Genomic DNA, 22,640 nt, shown 5'->3' with positions numbered 1-22,640 from the left:
TCTTTGTGTCCATTTTGTTGTCAATAAAGTGTGGTTGTAACAATCTTCTTCTTCTTCTTTTCTGATAAACTGAAAGATTTAATGTTTCTTATTGGCTTGTGTTTGATAGTTTTTTGTTCATTGTTCGACATTTGTTAATTTTATTTTGGTATTCATTTGTCTTTTTCATAATTTCACGTCCTTGTAAAAATAGGGGTATAATTTCCGTGTTTCTTTTTGTAAATAAAGTGTGGTTGTGTGAAACTGTGACTCCCCTCCTCAACCTGTGAACCTGCTGGATGCTCGTCCACCTCTTATGTCAATGACAGTTTAGCCATGATTTAGTTTGAAAAGCGTTGCCAACTCGAACAACGCGAAGGCACACACACACACACACACACACGTGACGCTGATGATCACCCTCACACAGAAGAGAGAGTGACCACTTCCACATTTCAGACTTGCTGATCCAGGATCACGTGGCGATAGCGGCGGCGGCGGCGGTGACGGCGACGGCGAGTGATTCAGCCAGACAGTGGCAGTGTAAATCAGCGCGAGAGTGCGTTCATCATGGAGTCACCTGACACTGGCCTGTTTCCATAGCAACGCCTGTGGGGCGAGGAGGAGGTGGAGGAGGAGGAGGAGGAGGGGGGCGTTTCCGGAGGGGATTATGAGAGGACAAAATATGACTGTGAATAACAATAATAATGACAACAATGATAATGATAATATTAATAATATCAAGAATGACCCACACGCAAGGCCCTCTGAACATAATTATTTTCCTTTTTTTAATCACACACACACACGCACACACTCCTTGTATCCACGCAACGGTCCACTGCAGTCTATGGTCTGAGCTGCTCAGTGACACCGGAGACCAAAAATCGTGAATGGCCTGTTGCTCGGATGAATGAGGTTCCGAGAGCTGAATGGAGTGAAGGAGCCTGAATGAAAGAGACGCAGAAATCTCAACTGCCAAACTGGAGGATTCACACGCACAAACACTAGAGAGGGGCCCCGACAGCTCGCCCCATAATATTTAACACTGCTGCCACTGGTGGTTGATAATGAAGCTAGCTAAAAGGTTAGCGTTTTATACAAGATTCAGAAAATACGGACAGAAAAGTTGATTTAATGTCAAGTGTTTCTTTATGGGCTCAGACATCATAAACACGCTGAGAATGACACGCTGATCTGCGCAATCATTTTCAAAGGGGTCAAAAGGGGTTTTTATTTGTCATAACTTGTACAAGTGCAATAAACGAAATGGTGTGCTCCCGGTGCAAGCTGCAGCCCCCCCGAGTTATGATTTTACAGACCGGCTGAGCGTCAACTCAAGGAGAAACATTCATTTGTCAGAGCCACAATAAAAAGCAATGCCCCCAATCTGGAGCATTAAGAGGAAGAACGTCTCCATGAGCCGATGCCAAATGGAGGCAGCAGCAGCAGCAGCAGCAATAAGAGCAGACTGACATTAACGGTGTTAAAAAGCTTTGTTACGTGTTTAAGAATCGGGAGGAAGATGCAGCAAGAAGTAGCGAGCAGACACAGGCGACAGAGGGCCAGCAGTCTGAGATGTCAGCTAAATTATTCATGGTCATCATCACAGGAGGGCTTAACTTTATCGCCCTCTGCTGAGCGCTGGATGGAAATGTAAAAAACCCAGAGGAAGACTGGACGCCTCGAATCATTTTTTTCCAGCCCGCTTTGAAAGCGGCTGCGGGATGTTCTCGGAAAACGCTCTCGAAATAGACGTGACGGTGCACTTACCAGTCTGCTGAGCCATCAGCGGCCTGTCATTAGAGTCACCTGACCCCGTCCACCGCTGGTTATTTCACGGATGCGGCCGGTTAATATTTATGGAACTGAAAATGGGCTGCAGAAATCCAGAGATTCATTTTTTTTTTCTTTTTCCTCTTTTTTGCTTTCACATTCAGTCATCAAATAGAAAGCAGGGGAGGGAATGTTCATTCAAATTGTAGGGGTTAAAGGTCAGGAGGGTGCAAGTCTGCTCCTAAGGATAAGGGGAAAAGGGGGGGGGGGTGCTTAAGATAAGTGTGTGTGTGTGTGTGTGTGTGTGTTAGTCTTTAATGGCTGGGGGTGCTCTGTCTTTCAGGGGAGGGGGACCTCTCATGAATAATGCAGACGGGCTCAGTCGCACTCTGAACACAGCCAATCATCAGCAGAGGGCTGAATCACCCATCAGCTCAATCATTCCCACTGTGTTCCAGACTAATGTCTGGTCACCCCCCCCCCCCCCCCCCCCCCATCTTCCTACTCACACTCTGTGCTTCATGACAAGCACACCGTCTCTGAAGAGAAATGACAAATACATATATTCTTTTAATTGTAGATTATTTGTTTTACTATATACTGATACTCTCAAATATAAATATGTAAAGAATTTTAGTGCTCTTGAGGACTCTTGAGGATTTTCTGCAACTGGACAGTGTCAGATATACAAAAAACTGACAGCACTGGTGTCTGTTGTTTTTCCTCCACCCAGCAGCACCACCCGCCATCATTCTGTGCTCCACCAGTAACTCATAAACACATCAGGAGAGAGAGACAGAGAGAGAGAGAGAGAGAGAGAGAGAGAGAGCTGGACTGGAGGAGAGCAGGTTCTCCGCAGCCTGGTGTGACAACGAAAACTCTACAGATCCACCAAAGCAGAAACAGCAGTTAGCCTGAAAAGCGGAGGAAGTGGATAAAGTGAAAGACGGGCTTTTCTCACCAAATCCACTGAGCCACTGAGCAGAGACATAAGGTGTTTTTTTTTTGTTTTTTTTTTAAGAAGGATTAAGTCAATTTCACAGTTTGTGACTCTGTTTTTAACTAGATTTTTTAATTTAATTTTCTTTTAATTGTCAGCCTTCTATAATCTACTACTTTTCACGTTTGCTCATGTTGGATCTCCTTTTTTCCCATCTTTGTCCTACTGTCAAACCCTGCGCATTTTGAAAAGAAAAGTGCTAGATTAAACTAAAATTAAATGAAAAAAAAAAACTAAAAGATTCTGAGAAAATTAAAGATCTATGTATGATCGGCATTTACTCTGACACACGTCACAAACCAAGAAAACACATTTACAGCCAAAACGAGATTTGCAGCCTTTATTTGGAATAAATGATCAAAAGAAGAGAACATGTCAAAGTCTAGAGACTGGAACTTGAAGAGGATTATTTGAATGCTTATCAATCAATGCTTATCAATGCTTAGGTACCTATCAGAGGAGCAAGCAACCGTTGCAATGTTGCAAGAACATGATTTCTCCAGTCAGTACTTGATGTTTAACTCTACACCTCCCAAAAAATGTTACAGTTTATAATTATAATAGAACTAGAGTGAATCAATGATACATAAATGTAAGCATATACCTTTATCTCATAAAGCCTTTCTCCTCACCAACCCACCTTTCACCAAAAACTCTTCACATTTTGTTAAGTCAAACAACCAGCCTAAATCTTATATCCATTTACCTTCACTTCATTCAAGTTTCAGGGGAAAAAAATAACACACACACGTCCTACTCCCAGCATACTGATCCCTTTGGTTTGAAAGAATCTTAACTTCAAATATCATTATTAGCAGTAACTGATCTGAAATCACACTGTAAAAGAAAACTTAGCAGAAATGAAAAATCTAAATCAAACACAAACTTGTCAACTATTATCTGATTTGCATTTTAAGGTCTTAGACTGCCCCCTAGTGGAGATATCCCCTCTTGCAGGCAGATGAAAGGTAAAGCTAGACTTCACCGAGAGCGTTTCAGGTAAACTGGGTTCAGGAAATACATGCAGTGGGAGGCCGACTGTCGACGGGCTCAGAGATTCTCATCGTGCTCGTGGAAACGGTGCAGGTGGTCGGCGTACCTGAGGGAAATTGGGAAACTGATTAACTCGCAGACAAGGTGGAAAAATTGTTTTTTGCTTGTTCAGCTGCCGGTCAAAAGAAGCTGCTCACTTTTTAGCGCAGAAAGCGGTGCAGTCCCTGCCGATGCTCTCGCTCCACGCTGTCTTGTACAGCACCTGCAAGAGAAATCAGCGGGGAAACAAGAGCCCACATCTGTTTTTTAACCACCGCTGCTGAGAGAACAGGAGCAGGAAGTCCTCGGGGGGGGGGGGGGGGGGACCAGTGGAGACCTACCAAGAAGACCAGACAGTGCAGGAACAGAGTGTAGAAGAAGGCAACGGTCCTGGCCATCTTGTTGGAGAGAATCGCACGACCCTGAGAGGCAGAGACAGCAAGTCTAGCAAGGCTACGAGGTTGTGCATCTGGGTGTGTGTGTGTGTGTGTGTGTGTGTGTGTGTGTGTGTGTGCGTGTGTGTGTATTTGAGTCCTACCAGGCCCAGAGTTGCTTTATCCCAGGGACTGAGGCTCAGGTAGCGGCGCTGACGCTCCTGTAAGGACGAGAGCGCCAGAACTCAACAAAAGACACACTTTGATGTTAATGGTGTAAACAGTTTTGAGATGAAGTTCAGGATGCGCTCGTCAGCTTTATCACATTGGAAAATTGTGAGATGGGAAAAATGTAACAAAACGTTTTAAGAGAAAAGTCAGGAAAACAGTCTCTTTAGTTATCACAAAATGTCAACATTAAATTACTTCCTGAATACTTGAATTGTACATTCCATTTAATTACCATTTTCCAAACTGCTGCCACTGTTAAGGTTTGAAAAAGGTAGCAGGTAGCAGAAATGTTCCGATTCTGACGTATTGCTATATTTCAATCTCTTTCTAATAATGCATTCACGTGTTGTAACCTATATTTTGCGACCCAGCTGCTTTGTATGATCTCACATCACACTGCAGCTTCATTGCTTGGATTTTTCCTCATCCAATTGTGCATTTGTTGCGTTTGTTTCATTTGATGTGGTTCAAGCTATCAAAATATGGAGTATGTGGAACACAACTATGGCCGGAGAATGAATGGCAGCTGTGTGCAAAATATGTATTTCTTTAGTTTTTGCTTTTAATTTTCCCTCACCTTCCTGCTGAAAGAGGCAAACGGATCCAGTCTCTCCTCATACTGGGAGGAGTAGCGCATCACCGTGTCGTCACTCCCTCCAGCCTGCAACACAATGACGACAAGCACAGTGACATGAAAAAAACAACAACATGGGACGCGAGATCTCTGCTGTGCACCACGCAGCCACACGGCGACGCACTTTGCTGGGGTAGCTCTGCAGGAATTTGATCTTCTCGTAGAGTTTAATGTTGTCCGCCCTCAGGCTGTCCAGCTCGTTCTGCAGGGCCTGCATGGTCTGCTGCACGGAGCGGTTCTCCTGCAGGACCACACAAACAGACACATTAGAAATACACGCACACGCACGCGCACGAGTAGTCAAGTGTGTGACTCACGGCTTCCAGCTCCTGATTGCGGGAGCGAAACCTCTCCCTCTGGCTGGAAATGATGGAGAGCAGCGAGTCCATCTGGCCCTGAGGAAGATCAGGATGAGGACTCACACCAGAACCTGGAGATAAACCAAAAAAATGTGACATGTAAAATGATATCCTTTAAAACTGGACTGGATGGGGGGAAAAAAACTCAAATATTAATCTAATCAGGCCACTTTGCCGTGTTTAAAGCGACAGCTCAGCTCAGCTCGATTGTTTTATTCCAAACAAAGACCATCAGTGTCTTCACTGCCTCGTCTGGGAGATGCGACACTGATTGGCCGAGCTACTTTCTGTTCTCCTGCGCCTCAAAACAAACGCATCAAACCAGAGGCTGATAAAAAAGCTGCAGGGATTTATCTAATGTGCTGGCAAGAAAATGAAATGTTTGACATAACAATTATTTGTGTCACTATGACTTTTGCCTATTTGGTGGAATAGTGACAACAAACAAACAAATAAAACATTAAGCTGTCGACTAAAATAAAATGAGATTTCTGCAGCAGAATAACACATCAGTCAAAGGTCAACCACCGTGTTAAATTAAATTTTCTTCCTCTGGATGAATTCCCTCAATTTTAACACATCAAACTCGCATGGTTTGGCTTCATACGATAAAACCAAACCATGTTGCAGGCAGCCACTTTTCTTTTAATGTGTGACGACTGACTTATTTCTCCTGAACTTAAGAGTACGAGAAAAAAAAAAGAGGATTAAGGCTCAAGTCAAACCACTGATTCGATTGGTTACTACATGTAACAGAGAGAAAAAGTGAAACATCTACACTGAAAGCAGCTCAGATGTGACGGTTTCAATCCGTTTTGCAAAAATCCAATTTCGTGTGATTCGTGACTGTTCAGACTACAAAAGAGCAATCCAGTTTCAATCTGGATGGACTAAAAATCGGATTTTGGCTGGTAGTCTGAACGCAGCTTTGGTCCCCAAAGGGCTGGACAGTGATCACAGACGGTGGCCAATGTTCTGCTCAAAAAACATGTGTGTCGAAAAGAACGGCTGAAACGGTCAGTGGGGAAAATTTCGGAAAAACGAATTCTTTCTACCGAAAAACAATTCATCTGGTGAGTTGGTGAAAAAAAAAAAATCTGTGATTTTTAGTACCGATTTGAAAACTAGATCGGTACTAAAAAAATCAACCACGTTGAAGCGCAGGTGTGTGTCAAACACACGGTGTTGTGTTGGGGACGTACTGGTGAACATGGCGGTGGCTTCCTTGATGGGCTCCGGGATGTTGCTCAAGCCGCTGAGCTCGGAGCCGTCGGCGTCGGGCCGCGGCAGGGAGGACATGGCCTGGATGGTGCTCAGGTCGTGCTCCAGCTTCAGGATGAGCGCCTTCTGCTCGGCGCTGGTCTGCACCGCCGACGAGAACTCGCCCTGCAGAGCTGCGTAGCGGCCTGCAGGTGTCAGTGGGGGGGGGGGGGGGGGGGTCGAAAAGGTGTCAGTGGAGCGTTCATTGAGCATCAGTCACGCACACATACAGAAAGACGAGTTTATGAACATGGAACTCACCTGCAAACGATTGGAGCAGGGCAACACAAGCGAACAAATATCTTTATGTAATGAGAATATCTTTGCTGACTCTCTACTTCAACTCGTCTCTTTCTCTGAGAATACTTTTCCTCCACCAGAAACCACAAGGCAACACGTGAATAGAAGAGGGCGCAAAAAGAAACCTCCACCGCACACGTTTAGTATTTGTATAAAAGAGATTTACTTCAATTATCACACCTAGGGTGCATGTGAATAATAATGATGATGAATCAAATGTCAATCATAACAAATACATCGTGAACGTTTCATACAGTGATATTGCTTTTCAATGTCGTAGAAGGGACTGTTTTACAGTGCTGAGAACAAACAACATGATACGTTTAGTAAATAGAAAGATAAAGAAACGATGATACATGAGGAACAAAAAAAAAGAAGGCGGAGGGGGGGGGAGGCTGAAGAGAGAGTCCCCCCCCCCACGACCGCCACCACCAAAAGGAAAAATAAAAGCATCTCAGGAGTGACAGAAGTGCTTGGGAAACAGCTTTCAAAATAAAATAAAAATAAAAAACAGAACATCTTAACCATCCCTTTACAGTCATGCAGCCTTTTGTACTACGACACACACGTACACGCACACGGACTGAGAAAAATCATGAAACGGCGAGAGAGGTTATGAAAATTATTACTTCCACGTTTTGTTGATGACAGGTTGGACAAAAAAAAGAAAGAAAAAAAAAATCGAGTTAGAAAAGGACGACAAAAAAAAAACAAAAAAAACGAAACACTCTGAACTCGCTAAAGCCTCGACAAGCATCTTAAAGCTTTCCAAAAAGGGAGGGGGCGGCGGGTGGGGGCCGGGTGGGGGTGGTTGAGGTGCTCCCCCCCTCCGTCCCCACAACCCCGCCAGGTCATTTGGTTGTCAGACTACACGGTGACGTAAGCTGTGGATGAACGGAAGCGGCGGTGGAAGGTAGCAACATTCAGAAAAGACGAATGATTCTTTAATCTTTTTTTTTTTTTTTGGAAAAACAAAAACATTTTTTTTTTGTCAGCAACCTTTCAACAGATGTGGAAACCTACTTCACTATTTGGCTTCTTTTTTTTTTTTTGCTTCTTCCTCTTAAGTCTTGCGAGTGTTCGCTGAAATGTTGTTTTTTTTTTTTGTATTTTTTGTCGTTTTTTTTTTATATTTTTTTAAATAGTTCCAGAGTTTCTCCCCTGGGTGCTAAACAAGTGCAGATGAGCATGGTGTTAAAAAAAAAAAAAAAAAACGAGGAGGAAATGATGTAAGACTCAGTAAAAGAGAGCGAATCGGCAGGAGCCGACGCAGAAAAGGTGAGCCGGAAAGATGGAAAAAAAAAAAAGACGACGACGACAAGAAAAACACACGCGAGTAGAGGGAGGAGTTGAAAGAATGAGTGTATTGTGCTGTTATATGTGTGAGTATGTATTACTGAGTGTGCTCTTCATACAGCATCACTGATTCAGAAAGTGTTTCCTTACAAAAAACCCACTTCTTAAGATATATTCTAAAATATTACAAAAAACATCTGAGGTTTTTTTTTTCTCTCTCTCTCTCTCTCTCTCTCTCTCTCTCTCTCTCTTTATCTTTCAGTTTTTTTTTCTCTTTTTCCTGAATATGGTGACCAGTGCTGCTGTTCGGGCTTCCATCACAAACTCAATGTGTCAAAAATGAACAACCACTACTTCGACAGATCATACAGTAAAGCTTTACAACTTCAGAAAACATGATATGATATACAGCATCTGTTACACCTTTACAATGTTATTCAACAGTGTATAGAATCATCTGATTTAAATTTGTAGAAAAATATCTGTGGATCATGGAAAAGTCCTGAATCGTCCCTTCTCTCCTTCTGCCTTCAAAAAACGAACAAACAAACAAAACGAAAACCAAAAAAAAAACCCAAAAGCATAACTGTGACAAGAGTGACTCGACAGCTACTTGAGCGACTGTATTTACACGTCTCTTCCGAATAACCATTAGGATTGGCACACGTCATTATGAATACCTGTAGTGCCATTATTAAGGTCACAGCAAACCTGACACAAACAGAAAGAAAAATAAAAATAAAATACAAAAATGCCCTATGAGTAAATTCAGTGTTATTACAGTGTACGCTGTTTCTGCATGCTTCCTCCTTCATTCGATCCTCTCTGGCCTTTTGTTATTTTATTTTTTTTCCACTGCTAGTTAGATTATGTACAAAGTATGAAATGCATCGTGGGAGGGAGGAAAAAAACAAAAGACAAAAAAATACACAACTGCTAGAAGTCGGACCTGGACGGGGTCACTTTGTGGAAAAAGTCTTGTTCTCCGTTTATTCATCCGTCTCTCCGACACTCTCCGGCTATTTATGTACAACCCTCAGCGGAGAGCGGGCCGGCCGGGTTGAAATGGATGAGAGATCAATCAGTTTGATCAAAGCGTGGGGAGGAGGGGCGGGGTAGTTTTTTTGGGGGGGGGCGGGGTATCGCGAGCGAATTGAGTGAGGACGTCTTACGCGGAACGACATCACGTAGTTTGGTGCCCTGCTTGGCAGTTAAAGGCACGAATCTGATGATCTCACGTGGTGGTGGTGGTGGTGGGGGGGAGGGGGGGAGGAGGAGGGGGCGCGATGGGTTGACGGGCGTGGATATAAAATGGGTCAAGTGCTTTTTATTTATTCTTTTTTTTTTTTTTTTTACTTTACAGTACCTATATCGTCCAACAGGGGGCGCAGAGGCCCGCAGTATCGCCGCAGAAGACGGATGTTTAACACCGGCCAGTCCGCGGGAGAGAAGCCAATATCGGTGCGGAGTTTTGCTTCTGAACGACGGGAATTCCACTTTCATCGAACGCGTCATAAATGCAGTGCGGTAAAAGTTTGGGAATATATATATATATTTTTTTTTAAATCTGCCGATGTTTTCTCACAATAATGCGTCTCCAGCCTGTCGGCGAACTCTCCTCCAGCGAGCACAGTTGCACGTTTTTTAGGAATCAGCCCCCTTTCTGATCTCACAAAGGGCAGTGGTACCTTTCTGATAGCTCTTCCACATTGGCGACAAAAGCGAGGAGTTAGTTTCACCCTCCAACGCAGTTTCTTTTTTTAGTCCCTTGCCAATCATGGGCAAAAATTTCTACAGATCTACAGAATTTTGGGGGGTAATTAATCTCACGAGGCCCCACTCAAGGAATAATTCAGAGCTAAACTGGGTCTTAAAGGATGAACTGAGGGAATTTAGATCGAAACCAACTGGTCGTATCTACTGGGACGCAACCCGACTGACCAGGACTGAGACTAGCGGGCCGCTCTGCGAGTTCATCGTGTAGAAAACATGGGGACAGATTCGTTCAGCTTTTAGTGTTCGGATGCGTCGTCTGTGCTTGGTTCAAAACCATTTCTCTTTTGTTTTGTTTTGTTTTTTTTACTTTTTAAAAAAGGCATTACGTTTCCCAGGATTCCAGGCTCCTCTGCTGTAGTGTTTCCAGAACCTGCCACAAGGTGAGACCCCCAATAAGTGCTTTGTTACGGACTGCAACAGGAATTCTGCATAATCACAGGCTGGCTATGGGTTCGGCCTAGCGTAACGCTAGCTGGTACAATTCTCTAATCTCAATTTGGCAGATACGACCTCCAAGTTACCGTGTGACCTCAAAGACAAATTGTTGTCCTTTTGACCTATTGATGAAAAAAAAAGCGCGCGCGTACGTACGCGTGGACTCCGTGGTCCACCGTGCTAATACGACTGACGGGGGAGGGAGGGGCGGGGCGGGCTAAAGCTCCGCCCTCGGAGAAGCTGCGTTGCCCCGCGGAGCGTTAGTGTCGGGCTCGCACCAAGAAACGGGGAAATGAAACGCGAGAAACATCGTGAGAATAGAAAAACAGGAAAAGGATATGCTATCGTAATCGTATTTTTTCGCTGATCTTGATATGTCCTTTGATTCTTTAGCTAGCGACTCGAGAGCATCAACTGCTGTGACTCTATGCTTACGGGAGCATGAACTGTAGCAAAACACGTTTCCGGGAAAAAAAAAAAAAAAAAAAAACGCTATTAAAATGACACTAAACTTTAGGATTCATGAATATACAAACAAATGAGAACTAGTACATCTTTGTAAATATTAACCAATACTGCCGGCAGTCTATACGTCTAATAAAAATGTTATTTGCCCTCAGGAACAGTATAATCCCTTAAAAAATAGACAACTCAAATGATAAGACATTAAATGAAAAATACAGCACCTATAAATAAGCAGAATAAAAACCAAACTATAAATGCAAAATAGCAATAAAACCAAGCTACAGTAAATCATAGTATTACACTACTTTGTGAGACGATTAATGGTAACGCATCAAACAGCTTAAAGAAGGGTGTCAGTTGTGCACTAGTAGTGTGTGCAAGTAAATACGAAATATGACCATTGGAAACACTGAACACTCCTCCGCCGCACACACGCACGCACCAAGGGCGCGCGTTTGACAGGCGGTGTGTGGTTCATGCACCCCGTACACGCACACACACACACACACACGCACGCACACACACACACACACACACTCACAAAGGGGAGGCAGTAGGCTGACAGGCACTGAGGGCTTGTGTGAGACAGGGAGGAGGTGATATGCCTTAGAATTTGTAGTGTTTTACAGTAGAATTCAATGCTTAAAAAGACTTAACATCCCTGGATACAGGAAAAGACTGGAGGAGAGCGGCGACTACTCGCAGCCGGGGTTCGCGGCCCATTCGCCTCGCGAGGGGGAAAAAAAAAAAAGAGAAAACGCACGGGTCCGGTCCGGTCCGAGGAACCAGTCCGGTTCCGTTTCAGTCAACAAAAAAAAAAAAAAAAAAAGTTTCGTACTCGGAGCGAAAGGCGACCGCGACCCCGGCTGACGTCATGCAGGCTAATACAAATGCACACAGGACGCACTCACTCGCTCGCACAGACACAGACAGACAGACAGACAGACAGACAGACAGACACACACACACACACACTCTTCCTGATTTGGCCTATAAAAACACGTGTGTTTGTGAAAAGAGAAAAAAAGTTGTCGGCGGTGCAGACACGCACGCACGCACGCACACACAAACACACCCAGCAGGTCCAGTGCCGGGCAAAACGCTGCGACGTGCACAAACCTAAAAACAACAAGAGACACGCAAAATAGTATCACCATGTCAGACGGCTACAGTACTACTTGAAATTCATCGTATCGTATTTTGACAACGCAACATCATTCCATCCTAGCGGTTTCTTCTTTTTCTTAAAAAAAAAAAAAAAAATAATGGTAACTTATTTTATCTTCTGTTCTGCTTTTATTTCGTACTAATTAAAAATGCTTCCTAAAATTCCCTATTTTGTATTATTTAGAGTCAATAGACTGTGCAATCTCTTATTGGCAACCAAATTGCAATATATATATATATATATATATAAAAAAAAGAAAAGGATCGTCGCTCATCCTCCAGAGGAGGGTTCGAGGAGGCAAGAGGAGGAGCTTCCTTCCTTCCTTCCTTCCTTCCATCCTTCACCTTCAGACGAGTGCGCGTGTGTTTGTGAGGAATTAGGAGATCCTTCTGGCCATCACATGGCTGTCAGTCGGACAGGATATGGGACGCGACGGGTCAAAGTTCGTCTTTGCTTACGTCAGTAACCATGGCAGCTCAGCCGGCAGGCCTTCCACGACCCTCTGAAGAGTGGAGGAGTGAGATCAAAGAGAAAAACATGCTGCCATTGAGAAGAGAACGCACGCACGCACGCACGCACACACACACACACACACACACACACACACCGTTTTTTTTTGGATGTGCATAAACAAGAACTGACGCACACACGCACACACACACACACACACACACACGCGGGCACTGACACACCCCCCGACGCACAAAACGCACACGCATACACACGCAGTGAGTGAAAAAGGCAAAGGGTTTGTAACAGTCACTCTACATAGTGAAAAATGAGGCGTCTCACTGAGTGAGGGGAGGTTTGTGGACACTTGGGAGGTGAGAAGAAGAAGAAGAAGAAGAAGAAGAAGAAGAAGTAGAGAGGAAAACAGAAAACAAACAAACAAATAAAACAAAACAAAAAACAAAATCTCCTTTTAAGAAAGTGAGAGAGTTCTTGTAAGCGAGTTCCTGTCTCTATGAATCATCTATCAGTGTCTATCACTGTGACAGCTGCTGTGTCAGGCCTTTGCCTGCGTTTTTTTTCTCAAAGTCCGGGGGTTGCGAGCTCCCAGCTCCGCGGGTCAGACCCTCGAGCTCGGGGGGACCGAACCCAGTCTGGTGCACCAGTGGCTGGTGATAAGAGGGGGGTGGGGAGGAGGTACAGCAGGGCCGGAGGCCAGCAGGACGGCTAAGTGCTTTTTTTTTTCTCAGTAGAAAAAAAAAACAAAAATCAACTCAGTTTAAAAAGAAAAAAAAAAAGGAGAGACACGCTAGTTCTCTTATTTTGTTCTTCTAGGTATTCAGTAAATCTTTTCTTTGTGTTTTTTTTTTCTTCGCCAACCGACTCTTTGTTTTCTCTCTTTCCTCCTCCGGGGGAGAAAAAGCTTCTGTGTAGTAAAAATGGCTGCTGAGCTTGACTTTGGCTGTGTCCACTCTCCGACTGGAACAGAGCAGGAGGAGGGGGGTGGGCGAGGGGAGTGGGGGGGCGGGGTCGAAGGTCAGAGGTTGTGAGGTCATGAGACAAAGAGGGATGAGGGATGGTCCAGGTGGGAAGGAGGAGGCGGCTAGAACTCCCACTCTGACGGGTCCTCTTTGCTGGCCGCCTTCTCCAGCCGGTGGATGATGTTGTTGAGGTTGGCCGCCTTCTTCTTGCGCAGATTGTTGTCCCTGGGGTTCCTGGCGGGGCCCGGCGCCGAGGCGTTCGTACTGGAGGAGGTGGCCTCGGCCAGGCCGAAGAGGGCCAGCCCACCCGGTCCACAGCTGGAGCCTGGCCCGCCGTAGCCTGAGGTGCTGCAGTCTAGCTCGGCGGGGGAGTTATTAGAGCCCCCCGCCTCCGACTCGACCTCCATGTCGTGGTCCTTGCACGCCCCCCGGTGGTCCTCCAGGCCGAGGCCCAGGCCCTGGCGCGACTCCGCCGTGCCCTCGGACTCGGTGCCGTCGCAGCTGTCGCCCTCTCCCGACTTGGAGATGCGGAGGGACGGGGAGCCCCCCTCGTGGCCGGGCCCGAGCCCCCCAGCCGCCTGGATCTCCTCGATGAACAGCTCCCGCCTGATGCGTGACCTGGAGGGAATGGGAGGGGTTAGGCGCCACCTCTGCTTCCTTTACAGTGATCAGTTTGTTTTGTTTTTGAGGTTTCAAACTGACATCGGAGTAGTCGACTGTGTTACTGCAATGACGCGACACCTGAAGCTGCACCCCTTTGTTTCACCACGCAGCAAACTAAATGCAAAAGAAACTATAAAAAAAATAATCACTCAATAATAATGTCTATTTTTAATGGTTTCAGATTGTCCTGGGGATGCAAACCATTGATTATCCACCTTATCCACCGATCCATCTGAGAACCGCAATTTCACAATGAAACACGTGTAAGGAACACATGATTTAACCCTTAAATAATGTGGAGGCTCCAATGTGACCAATTTTTTACATTAGAGAACAGTAAAAACACCCTAAACATTTATCCTCTGACTTTAAGTTGACTTCTAATGGGTCACATTTCAACTTTTTTTTTTCTTCCAAGTTGTTTAAAAGTAAAACCTGTTCTAGCTATACAGGTATACACCACGCCATTTAACAACAACAAAAAAGGTGTAAAAAATGTTCAATTGATTGCAACTAATTTAATTTAATTTAATTTAATTTAATTTAATTTAATTTAATTTAATTTAATCGATTAAATCCTTGATCAACCATAACTCGATAATCGTTTAATTGTTGACATCCCTAGCTTGTACCCATGTATTTTTCAACAAGGGCTCTTCAACTTTTCAATCATCCCAAAACCTCCACAGATCTCCAGAAAACTGTATAGTTAGCCCTGTGTTTACACCCTGCCTCTCACAAAAACCTTTAGTTTAAGCTGTTTTTGGCACAAATCTCTTTAACCCATTCAAAGAACTGCATGCTTTAGCGTACAATTCCGGATATCTAGAAAACGAGTAACCTATGGAGTTAATTTATGGAATAAAGACTCACTGTAGTGGGAAGTTTTTGTGAATGACCCTTAAAAAGCACTTTCTTATTCCTGCACTGCACGGGAAATGACTGAATAAACGAAGTACGACTTGTATCCCTCTCGAGCTCACCTGTAATTGTGGAACCAGTTGATGACGGTGCTGGTCTTCAGGTTGAGCTGGGAGGCCAGCTCCTCAATGGTTTTGGGGGAGGGGTAGGGCTTCTGTTGGTAGGCTTTCTTCAGAGCCTCCTTCTCCTCCGGGCCCAGCACCACTCGAGGTTTCTTCAGCTGCTGTCCGGGGCTCTGGGAACCCTGCATGTAATCCGGCCCCACCAGGGTCGTGTCCACAGGGTGGCTGTCGCTCAAGGAGCTCAGTCGCCTCTTCATGTAAGCTGCAAACACAAGGTAAGGCACGTTGTATGCTGGGTCACAAAATGAAAGAGGCAGCGTAGGACAAGTCAGCTTTTATACTTGCAGTACAATACTCGAAAAATGTTTAAATCAGTTCCTCAACAATGGCTTCATTATTGTAAAAATGATTTTGTTAGATTTGTCATTAGAGAAATTAGTTTTGATTTTGTTATTTTTGAACAAAGCGACGTCCATGGGAGCAAGAAGGTTGCGGGGTTTGATTCTAACTTTAACTTGTCCTTAGATGAGAGAGTTGATGGTTGTTGTTTGTCTCTTAATGTGACCCTGCAATAAACTGCTGGCTTGTCCTGAGTAACCCTGCCCTTGCACAGAGAGAGACAGCTGGGATTGGCTCCAGCAACCCTAAGTGCAGCTGGGATAGAAAATAGACTGATAGATTGATGGATGGGTGGGTGATATCCATGGGAGCAGGGTTGTTGACGAGTCTGGCAGTGAAAAAAACAACCTTATGAACCCATGAACAAAATTTTCAAATTTGTAATTTAGCTTCCAACTGGGATATAATACAGCTTTAAACTGCAAAATAGCAAAGCAAACTGTTTTAAAATATATCTTTGTCCTTGTCTACCTGCTCTTTTTATTTTTATTTAAAAAATATATATTTGTTGTCCTTTTTGTTCTGTTTTTTTTGTTTGTTTTTGTTCTGTTTTTCCAATGTATTGATTTATTGTCTGATACATCTCTTAAAAAGTGCCTTTAAAGCTTGATTGACAAACCAGCTGTCGGTCACCTGGATGGAGGGCAGGGGGTTTTGGTGTTTTACGTCCTGCTCATGATTGTTCAAAAACTGTGTTTATTGCACTGTATTGAAAACTTATAAATAAAGTGTTATAAAAAAGATACAATATCTTTGAGATATCACAATAAAAGGCTCTCGTTATTGCCATGAAACACTCCGAGTCCGAGTCGACTCAGTTTCCACGACCGCTACTGCGTGCCAGGATTTGCCCTCAATAAACAACAACAAAAATAGATCAGCCATCGCCTCCCACACCCACTAGGTGGTGATATTGTCTTTCTTAGTCAACGCCAACAATCGAAGCGCTTGCATCCATTTTAGAGCAAATAAGCGGCGGCACCATTCAGTGGGGGCAAAACCAGCAGCTGAAAAGGAACAGCTCATGGCAGCTCCGCGTGCGCTTGACATTTTTTTCAACCCCAATAAATGCTGCCAGATATAATAGCAGTGCGCGTGTGTCCGTGTGTGTGGGGTGGGGTGGGGTAAACCCTGAAAGCAAGGTTACAGCGCAAAGTTTGGCGTTGCCTCGCAGGCTCGTAGCACAAGAGTGCGAGGTCAAATACGGTTAGTCCACTCTTGCTCCGTGTCTTTGCTCGGGGCCCGGCTGTCGGCCGGGGACTCTCGCCCTGCTGCTGTTTGGTTGGGTTCACTACGTTGGGGGTCAATAATCTGAAACGAAGTTGAATGCGTGATAAGCGCATGAATTAGAGGCTCCAACTGGTTGCGGCAGTCTGGTGTGAGGTCGGGTCCGTTTTTTTTTTTTTTTTCTCTCTCTCTCCTCTGTCCTTGTGAGCAAACCATCAAATCAGGAGGGTGAAGTGATCCTGAACGCATGTGCCCATATGCAGCCGGTGGGCAGACGGGGGGGTGTTGCGGAAAAAAGGAAGAGGAGGAGGAGGAAGAGGAAGAGGAGGAGGAGGAGCTTCTCCGATTCTTCATTTAAATGGGGGGTGGGGGGGGACTTGGGGGGTTGATGGAGGGCAGCGCGGGGAAGCAAACGACAAAAAAAATACAAACTTATAGACACTGGTGATTATCGTGATGAGGATGATGATGATGATGATGATGATGATGATGATGAAGAGGAGTGCTGATGACTGTGAGTAAGCAGGCCCCTGGCAGTCCCCGAGCTGTCACATCCAATACAGAATGTAATGTTTGCAGCCCTGATTGGTACTGACATCACACCAAGATGACTGTGATCTGCACAACATGCTCTGCTGTCCTGCACAAAGGAGACCGTGTGTGTGTGTGTGTGTCTGTGTCTTTGTGTGCGTGCAGATGTGCACGTCTAATTCAAGGCAGCTACGCTCACTGTTTTTTTGTTTTTGTTTTTGTTTTCGGTTTCGGAAAATATAGAGCAAACGCGGTGTGAACTTTGTCAACAATGAGGCTCTGTGTTTTGTCTCGGTGGGTTTTTTTGTTGCTTTTTTTGCGTCTGAATTCATAAACATTCCGCGTGAAGCAGGGTTTTTTTTTTGTTTGTTTGTTTGTTTTTTTCTGTTTTCATCATCTTTGAATCGCGCACCTTTCTTCTCCAGACGCTTCATGTCCATGAGTTTCTCCACGCTGTGCGGGTCCTGGAGCCAGAGTTGCATCCGGACGAAGGGCTCCCGCCCCTTCAAGCTCAGCTTGTGCCAGGGTTTGGGCCTCGCCAGCAGGTCAGAGACGGAACCCTGAGTCAGACCCAGGATGGTCTCCCCGAACAGACGCTGGCCTGGAGAGGAAGCACAGTCATTGTCATGTGGCCACAAAAACAATGTGAGGATTCAAGGGACAGTTCAGCAAACAGAACATATTTTTTATGGTATACTTATATATACACACATAAATATATATGTATATGTACATATATATTTTATATACATTATGCCGATGAAAACTGGTCACATTTTCTTATTCACATGGGGAAATTGAATTGCAATCAATAGAGAAAAAAGATTACAAAAAAGTTTTTAAAAAAAAGCAACAACGGAAAAAACCTTCCAAACTGGATTGTGAACAGTGGTGATTCAATTTGACTTGGAACAGTGACAATAACACTGCGGTTTCAGTAGGAACATGCACTCCTAGTCAGGAGTTCCTGCTAGTTGGAGCGAATGTGGAGACGTGTTGTGCTTCTTGTCTGTTGTTAATTAAGGCTGCAGTCGGCGTGCGCTTCCGTGGGATTCAACACCGGGCGGGTCGCTTTTCTCCCCGTGAGACTCCAGGAGGTGTTGACGTTAATGTGGATTAGACAAAAGTCACCGGTGCTGACGCGGCGGTGCGTCGAAAACGCTCGGATTTTTGAAAATTTCCATTTAAGGTTGGAAAAACAAAAAAAAAACGAAACGAAAAACCTGCTCTTACCGAGGTTATTATCAGTCAGCACCTCCTTGACTTTCTTGGTGATGGCGTACGTGTCGAGCTCGGGGGACATGGCCACCATCTCCTGGATGCTCAGGCCCGAGTGGCCAGGTACAGGCAGCGGGGCGGCCAGCTGGGACTCCCCGCCCGAGGGGTCCTCGGACAGCGACTTCATGGCGGAGGACGACTGGGAGGCCAGCGGGTCGCCAGCGAGCCCGTTGACCGACTCCTCGGCCGAACTGAGGGGCGACTCCGGCGCCGGGCTGCAACTGGCCGACGTCTTCGGCGTGCCGTCTGCTTGAGCGGAACGGACGACGGGGAGGGGGGAGCGAGACAGAGAGAAAGATGGCACAGGTTAGGAGACGCTGCTGCACCGGGAGAGCAGAGTCTCATCCGGGAGGGACTTCACTCGTCCCCGCGTCAATTCATTTAATAACTATTAAACAAACAGCGAAAGGTGCTTAAGATTTGGATTTTGAAGCTTTTTTGGCTCCCCTCCCCCGCCCCCACCCCCCAATTCCTTCATCTCCCTGTCTCTGTCTGTGTAGCACCGCTGTGCAGCTCAGCAGGCTGGAAGAGAGCAGTCATGAGGAGCTGTCAGTGTACATTAGCTGCTGTTTACACCCCCAGAGAGAAAGAGAGAGACACGCACGCACACACGCACACACACACACACACACACACACACACACACACACACACACACACACACACACACACACGGGGGAGAGAGAGAGCGCGCGCGCGCGCCAAGCACGCACACACGCACGCACGCACACACACACACACACACACACACACACGGAGCTGCCATCTGGCGCCGCAACACTAACTTGTCTATGACATGACAAACCAGCAGCTTGCTGGCTGACACTGCCACAGCGCCGAGGACGGAGGGGGATGGTGGGAGGGAAAAAAAAGAAAGAAAAAAAGGGAGGAGGAGGGGGGGGGGGCGGTGGGGGAGGAGGTGAGTGACAGACTGCCGGTAGCGGCTAGCCGCTAGCCCTAATCGGGCTCGCAAAAAGCGCATCGCTCGGTCGGTGGGAGGATGGGTGCGGACGTGCAGTTTCCCCCTCACCTTGGTTGGGAGCTTGCTGGACGTGCGCGTTCTGGCCCTGGTCGCCGTTGAGCCACGGCTGCATGCGCAGGTACGGCTCCCTGCTCCTCTGGTTGAGTTTGTTCCACGGCTTGTGCCGAGACTGGCCGTCGTTGAGTATTCCCTGAAAACAGACGGCCGGGACGTTGCTCAGACTTGCAAAAGGGGCTTTAAATGAGGATTTTGAAAAAACACACACAGAAAAAAAACCTCCAAAGCAATAATCACATGCAGGAAAAACACGTTTTTTCATGCACATTCTCTGAAAATACATATTTGCTTTGCAGAGTTACAAGCTGTAATGAAAATATACAGCAAACACCCTCACAGTGTTGGCAGGTAATCTATTACAAAGTAATCCACTACTGTAATTAAACTACTTTCTGGGTAACTGAGTAATAAGTAACTAGATTACTGTGGCAAAACTAGTAATTACGTCATAATTACTTTGTCAAGTAACGATTTCGTTACTTTCCCAAAATCGTGTCATTATTTTAACAATACGGGCTGTGCGAAAGGCCCCAGTCAGTGCTGCACATGAGTTTGTTCTGTGAAATGTGCAGTTTGTGTTCAGAGAGCAAACATTCATTCATGTTAAGACAGAGGCAATATTTGGAATTGCAAAATTCATTCCAAAGCCCCCGAGCAACTGTTACTTTATCTTTTTTTAAATAAAGTTAGCACTTGATTACTGATGAAACAAAGTAGTTGAAGAAGTAATTAGATTACTTTATGAAGGAGCAGTCAGTAGTTGCATTATTTTCATGGAGTAATCCCAACAACACTGCACCCTAACAGGACACACACACACACACACACACACACACACACACACACACACACACACACACACACACACACACACACACACACACACACACACACACACACCTCTTTGGAGTCCTCCTGGAGCTCCTCCCCCATCTGGCTGGAGATGGCTCTGCGGTGGTCGGTGGGCATGCTGCTCCACCACTGCTCCCGCCAGTAGCCCACGCCGCCGGAGCTCCCCGAGCGTCCCTCGGAGCCCCGGCCCAACCTGAAACTGCCGTCGGCCGACACGTCCATGGCCCCCGACGAGGCCCGGGCCTCCCTCTTGACGCTGGTGCTGAAGTCCAGGATGGGCGACGGGGACGAGGGCGAGGACAGCAGGGAGCTGGAGGGCTTCTTCAGGGACAGCGCCAGCGGGTTGTAGGGCGGCAGCGGGGCAGTGAGCGGCGAGCCCAGCAGGTCCCGCTGGGACAGCGACGACGTGGAGGAGGACAAGGAGGAGGAGGCCTTGAGGATGGGCTCCAGCGCCGCCTGCTGGGCCTCCATCTCCCGGCGAGCCTGCTCCAGGATGGACCGAATGGCCTCGTCCGACCCACTGCCCCCGTGTCCCCCTCCCGTACCGCCGCCGCCCCCGCCTTTCAGGCCGGCGTACGACGGCTGAGCGTGGGACAAGTCTGGCGGAGCACGGGGAGAGAGGAAAGAAGGACGTTAGACGCTAAGAAGAAACACATTATTATTTATTCAGGGTTATCACTCATCTTCACAGACAACATTTCAAGACTTTCCCTTGGAATATCTTGTACATTGGACAATAAGTTGCACTTTATTGCACCATAACACTCATTATCATATACATTCATACATCATTACTATTTCTAATATTTCAAATCACATAACTAAATATATCATATTGCTTTATTATTATATCATACTGTATTATTTTCATAATTTTGTTACTATTATGTTATTATCATGTTATTATTACATTATTACTTATATTGTACTGTATAGTTTTGTTACCTTTACTAGCCACTTTTTAAATCTATTTTTAAACCTTATATTGCACAATCACGCCGGCTTCTGCCACGCCAACGGTTCACTGCCATGCAATGACTTTTGCATGACCTCGCATGAAATTTCCATGACCTTACCGCAACCTATACACACAGCATATTCATATTTAGCAGCCATGTGAACCTTTGCCAGTTACATAATGGTGCAGTAATCGCTTAGAGCATAAAAGGTGACCGCAGGTAAAATCTATAGGTGATCAATTAGGCTAAACTACATAGGCGGAGCTTATTCATAGCTTTCATTAGGGCAGAACAGAACTTTGAAGCTGGAAAAAAGAAATTGAAGACTCACCAGCTTTCTGCACTTGCAGCTCTCTTTTGGCCTGCTCCAGGATGGACTTGATGGCCTCGTCTGAACCCGCCTCTGGGGTACGGACTCGGGCCGTGATGTTACCTGCAGGAGGAGACGAAGAAAAAAAGACACAGGGTGGTGGAGGGGTGAAAAAAGCGTCTCGTCAAAGAAGCAGACACGGGCGACAATAATGGGGCCTACAGGGACGTCAAGTAATTACACAACATCACGGCACAAAAAAAACAAAAAACATTCCCATCACTGAGGCTACGAGGCACTGGAGGGATTGTCACCTTTTCTCTGGTTCCTCTGGAGCTCACGCATGCACACGTACTACACGGTGCGTGCAAGTAAACGCTCCCCAATGGAAAAAAACAAAACTAGACTAAACAAAACCTTCCAATAAAAAAAATAAATAAAAAAAATCTCTGAATTTCACATGCGTCTTTTTTTGTCTCCCTCCGACGCGAGTCGCTCGAGCAGCGTGGCCCCGCCTCCGAGGGCGCATCTGCAACTGCGCGCCACTTAAATGACTGCCAACTCGCACGCACGCACGCACACGCACAAAGTTCATGTTCACGCCAACACAAACATGCCACACGGACAGGACGTGCTACAATCTCTGTGTGTGAAGGGGACAGACCTGTGTGTGAGGCTGTATTGGAGAGGGTTCTCCGCTTCGGAGCATCCTGAAACACCCGGCTAAGCTGGGGCTGGCCTGAGCCCTCTGTTAAAAACAATATACCACACACTATGTTACAGCATTTGTGTGTTTAAACTGGCTTTTTTTTTTCCTTTAACAGCTACACTATGTGCCCTACATGGTTCTATGCCCGTATGGAGCGAGAGGACATCCAATGCTG

General features: G+C 45.8%; 1 protein-coding gene across 2 annotated transcripts in view; it reads right to left on the bottom strand.

Moving 5' to 3' along the window:
* Positions 1-7,084: 7,084 nt before the first annotated feature.
* LOC142895280 (homeobox protein cut-like 1) overlaps positions 7,085-22,640 on the bottom strand; it is a 68,175-nt gene continuing 52,619 nt past the window's right edge. Inside the window, exons 16-23 of one of the 2 annotated variants that reach the window (XM_076036189.1) lie at positions 22,421-22,504; positions 21,778-21,879; positions 20,536-21,086; positions 19,627-19,768; positions 18,552-18,842; positions 17,731-17,919; positions 15,162-15,423; positions 7,085-14,133 (exon numbers count right to left, since the gene is read on the bottom strand). In XM_076036189.1, the coding sequence (XP_075892304.1) occupies positions 13,638-14,133; positions 15,162-15,423; positions 17,731-17,919; positions 18,552-18,842; positions 19,627-19,768; positions 20,536-21,086; positions 21,778-21,879; positions 22,421-22,504 (2,117 nt within the window). In that variant the 3' untranslated portion in view covers positions 7,085-13,637. The remainder of the gene's footprint in view (positions 14,134-15,161; positions 15,424-17,730; positions 17,920-18,551; positions 18,843-19,626; positions 19,769-20,535; positions 21,087-21,777; positions 21,880-22,420; positions 22,505-22,640) is intronic. The other variant, XM_076036190.1, reaches the window with a different exon arrangement.

This window comes from Nelusetta ayraudi, unplaced genomic scaffold, assembly GCF_046127955.1.
Source record: "Nelusetta ayraudi isolate G7.1 ecotype Tasmania unplaced genomic scaffold, CSIRO-AGI_Nayr_v1 ptg000048l, whole genome shotgun sequence".
Classification (NCBI taxonomy): domain Eukaryota; kingdom Metazoa; phylum Chordata; class Actinopteri; order Tetraodontiformes; family Monacanthidae; genus Nelusetta; species Nelusetta ayraudi.
Note: the sequence above shows the minus strand (reverse complement) of the source record. Positions and strands in the feature narration are given on the sequence as shown.